This window comes from Xyrauchen texanus, chromosome 12 (genome assembly GCF_025860055.1).
Source record: "Xyrauchen texanus isolate HMW12.3.18 chromosome 12, RBS_HiC_50CHRs, whole genome shotgun sequence".
Taxonomy (NCBI): Eukaryota; Metazoa; Chordata; class Actinopteri; order Cypriniformes; family Catostomidae; genus Xyrauchen; species Xyrauchen texanus.
The window spans coordinates 31,183,499-31,195,755 of record NC_068287.1 but is presented as its reverse complement, the minus strand read 5'-3'; the positions used below and the strand labels follow the sequence as shown (position 1 = coordinate 31,195,755).

The following is a 12,257-nucleotide window of genomic DNA, read 5'->3' as shown; positions in this document are numbered from 1 at the left end:
CAGAAAAAGAGAGAGAGAGAGCAGGTACATACGCCAAACATTTGCCTGAGGTCTGGATCTCTGAACCTGAAGGGGATGTTGGAGACGTGGAGCCTCTTGGGCTGCGTTTTGTTTTCTGTGTTTTCGGATAACTGTGTTTGCTGTTGGCTGTCTGTCTGTGCTGAATCTTCTGTCTGCTGTAGAAAAAAGGGGAAGGAGAGAAAGATATAGACATGAATATTAGTTTGTATGAATGCTAAATTTTGATGTGCCATCTGTAAACATGAATTCCAACTCAAGCTAGGAATGTGCCTTTCAGATGCAAACAAAAACAGCTGTCTTTGCACACATTGTGGCAGTGATGGGCTTTTCTGGGTTCCCAGCTTTTTTGACCAATGCGTTTTTGTGACTTTTCCAGTCATTTGTTATATATGGTTAAGGATTAAAACAAAAAAATAATAATTTTGATTTAGACTGTTTTACTATTGAATCATTCAGATGGATATGTGAACTGCTTAGACCGATTCATGGAAAAGACTTTATTCAGACAACACAATGTTTTGCGAGCAAGTTTCACTCTACCCAACAGCAATATCTAGCCAATGAAACATTTAACAGTTAAGCATAAATGTGTGTGTGTTTTTAAAAATGAAAACTAACAGGTTTCAACTTTTTTTCTTTTTAATCTATAAAGATCAATGCCTTTCAAATGCCTTTTATGTACAGGCACCGATTTTTACTATTTTAGCATTGTTCCAGATCTAGACTTCATTTATTTAACTATGAAAATCCATTACAAAAATACAAATTATTACACAAAGTGAACAAAGAGTGAAATGAACATAAACCATTTAAATACTGATTGTGCGAAACAAATACAATTATATATATATACACGAATGTCTCACAGCATCATTTCCACCACATCCCACAATCTTGCCAGTCAACAAAAGTGTCTGTGAAGAGCATTCTTGAAATGAAATATGACACCGGTGATGTATGAAGAACACAAAGGGAATTCAAAGTAAATATAAAATGTTTATTGCCAGTCATTTACAATCAAACTGTAATTTTGCCAAATTATGCAAAAAGTGTGAAAATATGATTTAATTATAGATCAAATTACACATCAAATGCTAGCTATGAAATTAGCCTCATCAAAACAAAGGAGTCAGAATGCAATTAAACACAATACAGAATTTTAGATGTGGTTTATAGATAAACTTGAACTTGTTGAGCATGCACATACATTGTAAGACATTGTTATTAAACAAATTAAATAAACTAGTGAGAGTGTATAATGTTTTAACAAGACTTTCTATCTAGAAGTCCACAGTGCCAAAAATACCCTTAAGTTTTCTTCCAAATCATTTTCCAGGCCTGGAAAATTATTTCTTTTTTGTTCATAACCATGAAACCTGAAGTTTTTTTTTTTTTTGATTGGGTCCATCACAGCTGCACTGCCAAGTTTCCTGTGACTGGCGCTACTGGGGACAAGACCAAACAGTCTCATTTTAACAATATATCGGGTGAAAACTTTCACCACCTGTTCTACCCTCTTTTTCTTAAGCAGATATGATAAACACATGTAGAGTGCACGCAAGCACACGTTTGAAGCAGAGTTTGTAATGTGGTGAGTGTGGGGGTTGGGTTCGCAGGTGGTGGCCTTGTGCAGGGGCCGTGGGTGAAATGTGACATGGCTTGAAATTTGACATGGCTGCCTCACTATATCTTGCTTTCTCTTGCCCTCTCTGACCACGCATGACTGCTGGCTTCTCCCTATGTCAGTGTTCCTCACAGTTTGGACTGCTGTCTGGGAGACGAGCCTAGCCTTGAATATCTGTGAGTGTGAGTGTGGCTCTTTCTCGCTGACTGTATTTGTATGGCTTAGCTAGAGAATATTGTGGCAGGAGACTTTCAATTTTTCTCCACTGTGTATGTTTGTGTGTCAGTATGTGTGTTATCATGAAGGCACTAGGGCTGGGCGGTATGAATGTATATACTGTGTGATGGTAGAAATAGTGATTCTGCTATACTGTTTATACCATATGATGTGTCTGATTTAGTTTTTTTTTTTCATAAATCAGACACATCATCTATTTTGAGTTTTTGTTGTTAACTAATGTGTTACATAATGTGAAGCAGCTATTGCTCCGATGCCCTATTAACCATTTAATCGTAATTAATACTTTATCCCTAAAATGCATATGTGGCTTAACCCCATTGAATTTAATTTGCATTTGTGATTACCAGCGTAAACACATTTGGGTCATGTTTGACCCAGTATAGTGATTATGACTCCCTTATAATTAAAACAAAGATTATAGAATTAGTCAGTTCACATGGCCAAAGACACCTTAATTGTAGCATTCCTGGAGTGTCATGAAAAGACCACTTCAGACACAAATTATGGTCAAAAAGTAGACGGCAAGGTCATTTTGACACACGTATCATTTTAGGGTTAATCTTTTGAATTGCATCCTTTTTTAAGTTAAAAAGTATGTGTTTTTAAAGCAGTCACATGTCTGTGTAATATATAAAACATTTTGGGGGTGAATTTCAAGAAAAACTATTACATTGTGACGCAAACCCCTTGCGGCTTGCCTGCACATGTATGCATACATACATGTGAGTTTATGTGCATTTATTTTCCTTCATATCACTTCAGAAAGGCATGCAGGTTCTTTGACTTGAGCCTACAGTTATGTCCAGATATATTTTTTTAAACTTTCTGCTTGCTGCAGATGTCCTGTCATGCTTCAACTGCCCTGGAAATTATTTTGTCTGGAACAAAAGAATGACTGAGTCACAGTGTAACAACTGGCTCTCTTACATTACAGATGCTCAGGACTGTTACAGCAAGCTTCACTTGAAATGCAGCCGATGGAATGGACTGAGTGTATGTGTGTGTGGCATTGCTATTTAGATCAGGCAGACTCTGACAAAAATTGCAATGGAAAGATTTAGAAAGCAAAGCTCAAATGAAGAATAAAGAATGTATTGCTGAGGACTGTAAATATGAATATCGTGTCATCATAATGTTTGTACAGGCGGCACGATATACCCAACCGCCTGAAATGAAAAAAAATAAATAAATAAAAAACATGAGAGAGCACTTGAAAAATAGTGGTCTTTCAATCCATGAAAGGCTGCAGAAGTGGAAGGGAAAAAATCTGTCTTGTGTTATTACAAGTCATAAACAAAAGAACACCCACTCCTCAAGGCAGAGAACAAAGAGAAACTGAAGATAAAACACTAAAGCAGTGTAGTAAACCATCCAATGTAAAACTGACAAGATGTGTGCCATCTTTATTGCTTTAACAAAATTGCACTTTGCCCATTGTGAGAGGCTCGGTTGAATGTTGTTGAGAGGCAAGCAGCCCCTGCAGAAGACACAACTGGGGTGTTATAATTGGAAATATGCTTTTCCATTTACTGCGCTTTCAATAAAAGAATGGGAAGGAATGCAGCTGATCTTTAGGTTGAGGCGCAATGCAGTCAGCTGCCATATGTGCCATCTTAAAGATCTCATTTCATGCTCTGTGCATATGGCTGCCTTAATGGCTCAATTATAATTGATTCCGAAATCAACTAATCGATTTGCCCTGTCCAGTTGTCGTGGTGGGCTGGGGTCCACGGAGACTGATCTCAGGGTGATGTGATGAGACAGGGAACATGAATAAACCTATAGGACTAAAACAGGGCCCACAAGTGTCTCTCTGGGCCACTGGCAAAAGTGAAACTCAAATCCTGACACATTCCTCATACTTGGGAACACATCTTACAGTGCATGCTGAAAATTACACCATCAATCAATGTTTTTTTTGTTTTTTTATTTAAATTTTTTTTTTTAGGAAAATTAGCATTAAAATCAAGCTTTTCATCTTAAATGTGTGACTCACAATACGATCATTCTAAATAGTGATTTTAAGTTTATGCAAAAATGAAAAAGATATCTTTCTACAATATTGGTAGTGCAAAGTGCCAACTCAATTTATTTATCAGCAGGTTTCGAACACTTGAATGCATATTTTCGCATTCTTTTTGTATTATATAACACTAGCATTAATTAAAAAATAATCTAATCAACACAGCTGCAATTGAGATTCTATTACAGATAAACCTTTTTTGCCATCTTTCACTTTTCTGACTGTCTTTATTCACCACTCTCTATATTTTGCCTCTTGTGAAAAGTTGTGAAAACGTAACAGTGAATTAACAGTGAAAATATATCCTATATACAGTATATATATTTAAGGAGTGGAGTGACCATTACACCTCGGTGTGCAATTCAATGGGCCGGAGTCAATTATTCCACTTACACCACTGTTACCACACATTAAGCCATTGTTCAGCATTTCATCTCAAGACATTTTCTGGTTTTCATCTCTAAAATGCTCTTATGAGAGGAACTACTTTCTTTCACCACAGATTCAGCACCTTGCTTTAATACAGTCCGAGCCTTCATTGCTAGTGATGAAAACGTCACTTTAGAACTAGCAACGGAGGACTGCGAGGCTTGCACTGCTTTACTGGAGGACTTACTGGATAATTTAGTGCATTTGTGCATGTGTGTGTGCGAGTTTGTGATTGCGTGATCAAAAGAGAGAAACTCTTCTGGTATTACCTTTTTTGTTGCAGTTCTTGTCAGAAGCAACATCACTTAAAAATTGCCAAGATGTATGTTTAAGCACTTCTCGGCAGCAGTGAGTGTCACCATATTTCCATTGTAAACCTTAAAAAACAATTTCAACCCTACTGAGACTGCGCTGACATGATGGCTCTGTTTTCTCTCGCAAGTTAGTGTGTGCTTTTAATGTCTGTGTGTCCACGTGTGTGGAAGTGTGTGTGTGTGTGTGTGTGTGAGAGGGGGGGGGGTGCGAGGGTGTTTCCCACAGATATTTCAGATAATACAGAAACTGTTGTATTAATGTAAGTGTATCTTGCTCTGATACAGCTTAAGCCTTCATTGCTAATGTCACTTTAGAACTAGCAACAGAGGATTCCATGCTTTTCAGCACTGGAGTAACAAGCTAGTGCGTGTGTGTGCACGCATGTGTGTGTTTGTGTGTGTATGTGCGAGCGAAACAAAGAGAGAAACTGAGAGAGATCGCGGGTTGAATTGCCCGCGTTTAAAGTGGCTCGCGTCAGGAATTACACCGCTTCAAATTGACAAAATATAAGTTTAACTCAGCAGCAGCGAGTGTTGCCATTCTTGTATATAGCTTTTCTATTTCAATAGAAACTACTTCTTAGCCATGTGTTTACTTGAAAAATAATTGCACACCTTAGAATGTCTGTGAATGAATCAGAATCAAGCATTCAACAGACCTGTTATATAATATATATATATATATTAAAACTTTATTATATTCACTGGTATTGGTATCACCTACTGAAATTTTGATATTGTGACCATGTTAAGACTTCTTCTAATCATAACAGACCACAAAAGATAATAAGGCAGCCTCCAAAACAACGTATTCTTGGCTGCTATTTCTTAAAAGAGAGAAAAAGGGGTGGGAAAAAAGGGAGTGAGAGATTGTGTTGCTCCCTGTAAGGAGGAAATGTGAGGGAAAGATGGAAAGATAAGGACAAGGTTGTGAGGGAGGACAGCGGATCAGCCTGAGAGACCTACTCAATTACTGATTTGGGACTCACGGAGTTGTGAGTGTTTACCATTCATTGATCTCACACTGAGTCCTAAACGGCAAACAGTGACAGGGCTGCCGGAGTGTGCTCTGAACACACGCACATGCACACACACACACGCACGCACGCACGCACGCACGCAAGTACACACACGCTGGAGTGTAAGAGCCACGTGGCCACACATATAGCAACAGTGGACAGAATATGATAACCTCACAAATCACTGTACGGACTTGAAGCATAAAGGAATTTTTCAGTGCGGGGGAATGTGGAATAATTGCATCACCCAGCACTGATACATCAGGGACTTTTTGTTTAATTATGTGTTGGAGCACAGAGAAAGATGCACTAGCCATACATTCAGAACATTTGATATTGCATTTCGTGAAACTGTATTGGGGGAAAAAACACCTGAATATTGCAAGGATCACAAACCCAGCTACACACTTAACCTAGCTAAAATGAGAAGAATATTTTTCATTCCTTTCTCAAAAAATTCTGGGCTCCATGCCAGGTAAAAATACTGTGTCTGTGTGTGTGTGTGTGTGTGTATATAGCATGCATACGGCTGACAGTTTACATAGCGTGCCATCTGTGCCGCATTCTTCTTACTGGCTGAGGACTAAAACATGGAGAAAAAACAATAACAAATACAAAAAAGGCTTCCAGTTAATCTTTTTTGGTACCAAAAGATTCATTAATAGTCCTTCATTACAACAGACACATATTTTGCAGTATTGTTGACTTAACAAGAGCAGAAAAACAAAACCACTTGTGGAGGATAAACGAACCGGTTTGCTCAGGAGCAAGAGTGCTAATATGTTAAGACACTCTACACACACAAACAAATGAATTGCTCAACTGCACAATAGCTTACAGGTACAGGAGAGAGGCTTCCCTGCTCTAAGTAAACCACAGAGGCAAAAAGCAGACTCTGTGACACTTCAGCAATCAGATAACGTACATCAGAGATGATGCTGTTTTTAAGATACACTATTTTCAGCATAGCAACATTACTAGGATGAAACACGTTAGCTGCCTGAGTCAGCCTCCACTATCACCCATGAGTCTATGATCGTCCCCTAAAGCTGCACCAGAGGCGGTGAGAGGGGGCTGTTCCAAGGGGTCAGGGTTTGGCTTGTTAGCATGGGCCATTTTGCCCCTGCTGGTAGATGCCGTAACTACAATTTATCTGTTGGCGGCAATTAAAAAACAAATTTTGTAATCTGACAGAATTGTTTTTTCTTAAGCACCATGCGTAATATCATGAAAGAAAATCACGAAAATGTCATTATATTAAAGTAGATGGATGGTTGAAAGCATGAAACAGACTTATCTCAACACAGTCTCATGACAAGTCATAATTATTTGAATGGAATGGCGAAATCGCACAAGTACGACTTGGGTCAATTAAGGGAATATGCAACTTTTATTCCCATTGAGACTATCAAATTGGTACAATATAGGGATCAAATTCTAGCAAGTCTCCTATACAACACTTTAATATAAGAAATGTTAGAAAAATGTAATACTCATAAGAACGCTTGTACAAAACCCTGATGTTTCCCTGTCTTCCGTGGTACACAACAGTGATTTTCCTATTAAAATCAGGGTTAGATCTAGGGTTTGGGTAAGGTGTTACACTTTATGGTTAGGTTTGGGTTCGGGGTTAAATCGCAATATCATCATTCATTGGTTAGTTTATTTGTCTCTCTGGGAGTAAAAGTCATACTGTACGTTTTTATACATGCCAACTTGTAAATGCCTTATATTTTTCCGTCTGCTGCCTTTGATGTCACAGATGGATAGTCGCTAGTGAAGGGCTTTACACATTTTTTGTTGTTGTCATGAATTAATTTTCCTGTGGCTCCAGCGTAATTAGTCACATGATATTTATATATCTCAACTCGGACTCAACTTCTTAAAGACTCAGACTTAACTCGGACTCGAACCCAACTCTAGAAGAGGGCCAATGAAGCGAGACAGGAGTCAGAGCAGCAAGCCAACACACTGAGCTGACATCTACACAGATTAGAGGAGATGAGCTCTCACAGATGAGCTTCACACACGCTGACCACTGAGAACATGGCGGGAATGAGCAATGAGAATCATCTATTACTGCTGAAAATGTCACTCTAAAAGCTATTTAATAAAATATCTAATATTTTCTATTTACAAAAGTAATGTTTAGGAGTCTAAGATTTATATTTCCTATTGACACACTAAAGCTGAAGATATAAATAACTATCTTAGATAAATGCTTAAGAAAAAAAGACTTTTGCACAGTACTGTGTGTGTATATATATATATATATATATATATATATATATATATATATTTATTAGGGCTGTCAATCAATAAAATGTTTTAATCGAATTAATTACATGGTGTCCCGATAAATGAATCATGATTAATAGCATTTAATCGCATATACAAATATTCGCTGAGAAAGCCCCTCATTTAACAATAATTCAATATACACTCACCTAAAGGATTATTAGGAACACCATACTAATACTGTGTTTGACCCACTTTCGCCTTCAGAACTGCCTTAATTCTACGTGGCATTGATTCAACAAGGTGCTGAAAGCATTCTTTAGAAATGTTGGCCCATATTGATAGGATAGCATCTTGCAGTTGATTGAGATTTGTGGGATGCACATCCAGGGCACGAAGCTCCCGTTCCACCACATCCCAAAGATGCTCTATTGGGTTGAGATCTGGTGACTGTGGGGGCCATTTTAGTACAGTGAACTCATTGTCATGTTCAAGAAACCAATTTGAAATGATTCGAGCTTTGTGACATGGTGCATTATCCTGCTGGAAGAAGCCATCAGAGGATGGGTACATGGTGGCCATAAAGGGATGGACATGGTCAGAAACAATGCTCAGGTAGGCCGTGGCATTTAAACGATGCCCAATTGGCACTAAGGGGCCTAAAGTGTGCCAAGAAAACATCCCCCACACCATTACACCACCACCACCAGCCTGCACAGTGGTAACAAGGCATGATGGATCCATGTTCTCATTCTGTTTTCGCCAAATTCTGACTCTACCATCTGAATGTCTCAACAGAAATCGAGACTCATCAGACCAGGCAACATTTTTCCAGTCTTCAACTGTCCAATTTTGGTGAGCTCTTGCAAATTGTAGCCTCTTTTTCCTATTTGTAGTGGAGATGAGTGGTACCCGGTGGGGTCTTCTGATGTTGTACCCCATCCGCCTCAAGGTTGTGCGTGTTGTGGCTTCACAAATGCTTTGCTGCATACCTCGGTTGTAACGAGTGGTTATTTCAGGCAAAGTTGCTCTTCTATCAGCTTGAATCAGTCGGCCCATTCTCCTCTGACCTCTAGCATCAACAAGGCATTTTTGCCCACAGGACTGCTGCATACTGGATGTTTTTCCCTTTTCACACCATTCTTTGTAAACCCTAGAAATGGTTGTGCGTGAAAATCCCAGTAACTGAGCAGATTGTGAATTACTCAGACCGGCCCGTCTGGCACCAACAACCATGCCACGCTCAAAATTGCTTAAATCACCTTTCTTTCCCATTCTGACATTCAGTTTGGAGTTCAGGAGATTGTCTTGACCAGGACCACACCCCTAAATGCATTGAAGCAACTGTCATGTGATTGGTTGATTAGATAATTGCATTAATGAGAAATTGAACAGGTGTTCCTAATAATCCTTTAGGTGAGTGTATAATGATGAAATAATTAAACATAGTTATCTTTAAATATTAAAATTATATATATATATATATATATATATATATATATATATATATATATATATATATATACAGTATATAAAATACAAAATATTCAGATAATTAAAATGCATTACATTCTTGTGGCAGAAGAGTTAATCATTGATAAGACGATACAAAAATCGGCTTTAGAATACAATGTATTGTTTACTACAATATTATTAATCATAAGTCAATCATTGGCACACAGTTCACAGCAATCCATTACACAAGTGAATTTGTCAGTCAGTTCGAGATTTATTATAAGGGCTTGTTTAAGGACCCGTCAATATACACCTGCGTCAGACTAGCATTTGTGTAGCGTCTCAGGTGTGTTGCGTCTTAAACATAAAATGTTTAGGTCACTTTGTCAAGTTAAATATAGTTTAATACTCAATCTTTAAACACATCTTGAGATCCCTTAGATCGCATTTGCACTCCTTAAAGAGTTTTGAATGCAAGAACGTAACACATGTTTGTGTTGTTCTGCCTACTGAAGTGTTGTTTTCTTCACTGTATAAACTGTGCGTTGCTCATACTGCTGAGATTTCAATTACTGCCCTCTGGAGTAAACAGGTGGTACGACAAGCTTGCATTTCTCAGGAATCTTCCTTATTATGGTCTTAGCTTTGGACGGCATACATTTTTTTTAACACGTTATTTTTTTTAATATATATATATATAAATAAAATGTACATTTTCTATTGATCAGGGCAGCAGTAATTCATAAAATGATCAAATGATAGAGAAAAGCATTACATCTGTGCATATATCCAGACATAGATTGCAGTTAAGCACACATGGGATTTGAAAGAGCTGATACAGGTGCAGTGAAGGATTGATGCTGTACAATCCCACCAAAGCAAATATTTTTTCAGCAAAGATTTTTTGGCTGTGTTTGGGCTGTTACCTGATTTGCATAATTCCTTTAGCAACTCAGGTGCTGAAGCAACATAGATGGCAGGTACAAATAAACAACGCTATCAGCGTGCAACTTAAATCTTAGTGGACTCCTACCAATGATAATATCCACACAAAGTTAGTATTAGAATTTAGGCCTCTTTTGTTGCAGATGAAAGATCACTTGTGTGGAATGACTTTGTTCTAAAAACAGCTCTAGCCAGATGAGGTCATAGCTTTGGACGTCTGTAAAGTTTTGCTTTCTCTCCATAACACTAGGCTTGGAAAGTGATAGAGAGAGGGAAAGAGAGATGGAGAGAGGCAGGGGGGAAAATAATGTCTTTTCCAGATGTGACTTTGCTCACTTTTGCTCTGGCACTAAAAAATAAATTTGAACACTATGGTAGTATAGGGAATGAAAACCTCTCCACTGTCTGCAAGAAAGCTCACATTTTCCCTATAAATAAAATTACTGCCACAATTTAAACATTTGTTTCTGTTCAAAGAATAGTCTAATTAATTAGTATTAATGGAGATTGTACCTTCAAAATTAACATGAAAGCGTTTTGCACTTTCAAAAGGGTTTTAAAGGAGTAGTTGAAAATTCTGTTATTATTTACTCACCCTCATGTTGTTTCAAATCAGTAAGCTGTTATTTTACAGAATAACAATGACAGAAAGAATGACATAATTAAAATTCTTGGGTGAATTTTTACCTTAAATGATGCAAAAACTCAGTGATCACCATAAACTGCCTTTGTATGACATCACCGAGCACAATTTTTTTTCAAAATTTCTCCCTTTGAGTTAAAAAGAAAGAAAGAAAGTCATATGGTAAGTTAAAAGTAATCTGTCTATACATTTTCTTTACATAAAGACTTAATTTTAGACCTACACTTCCATTAAAAGAAGTCTCTTCTGCTCACCAAGACTGGATTTATTTGATCCAAAATACAGTAAAAACAGTGATATTCTGAACTCTTTGTACAATTTAAAAGAACAGTTTTCTATTGAAATATATTGTAAAATGCAATTTGTGATCAAAGCTGAATTTTCAGCATCATTACTGTAGTTCTCTTACGAGAGGTTCTCTCGTATTGCGTAAGCTAGCTTACGCTACGGGAAAGATTCATCTTTTCTGAGATATTGAAGCCAAAAAATTATCCTTAATTTTGTATCCATTGTCAACGCAGTGCAGCATCTGCATACCTTGAGCGGGCTATCTAGTGAGCTCATTGGTTGCTCTGCGGCAACTGCTGCAGCCTATAGACGAACTTGAGTGAACTTGCGTCCAATGACAGGCGCCCGCGCCGTCACTGTATCAAAGCCCGCCAGAATGGGCGTGGCTAGAGTGCATATAAGCGTAAGTTCGTAGGCTGGAACCCTGATTTTCATCTATTAAGCGAAGCTCTTCGCATCTCTGAACTGTAGAAGCCGCGTCGCCGTTTGAGGGGCATCTAGCAAGCTTGGACAGCGCTCGAAGAAGCCGGCCGTCTTCGCCACCTTCAGCCATCCTGCGAGCTACGCCATCCGGCGACGTATCCTTTTTAGAGCAAGCTAGTTCCTCAGCGAACTTCACAAAAAGAGCAATGAGCGTCTTTTTAAAGATGCCTCGCACCACCTGCGCCTCATGCCGCGCCCCTCTCAGCGCCAGAGACCGCCACCTCATATGCGCTCTCTGCCTGGGACTGGAACATGCAGAGCTCGCCCTCGCTGACGGCGGATGCGACCTCTGCGAGGAGCTTCCGATGTCGACCCTGCGGCTCGACTCGAAGCACTCAAAACCGAAGCCGCCGCGACGCCTTTCGTTTCACCGCGCAGAAAGAAGCGCCGCTACCAAAGGCTGCCGGAACCGGTGTTAGAAGCGACTACCTCGCCAGAGCCTCTCCCTCGAGCCTCGCTTTCACCCTCCCCGCCCCCCCGGGACGCGCAGTTGCTGCCGAGCGGCCGCACTGTTGCCATCTCGGATGACGAGGCG

General features: G+C 39.0%; 1 protein-coding gene across 11 annotated transcripts in view; it reads right to left on the bottom strand.

Annotated features, from left to right (window-relative positions):
* Nucleotides 1-12,257, bottom strand: part of LOC127652976 (RNA binding protein fox-1 homolog 1-like) — a 393,043-nt gene that overhangs the window by 46,534 nt on the left and 334,252 nt on the right. For 10 of the 11 annotated variants that reach the window (XM_052139431.1, XM_052139432.1, XM_052139433.1 and 7 more), the window contains one exon: nt 33-176. In XM_052139431.1, the coding sequence (XP_051995391.1) occupies nt 33-176 (144 nt within the window). The remainder of the gene's footprint in view (nt 1-32; nt 177-12,257) is intronic. The other variant, XM_052139429.1, reaches the window with a different exon arrangement.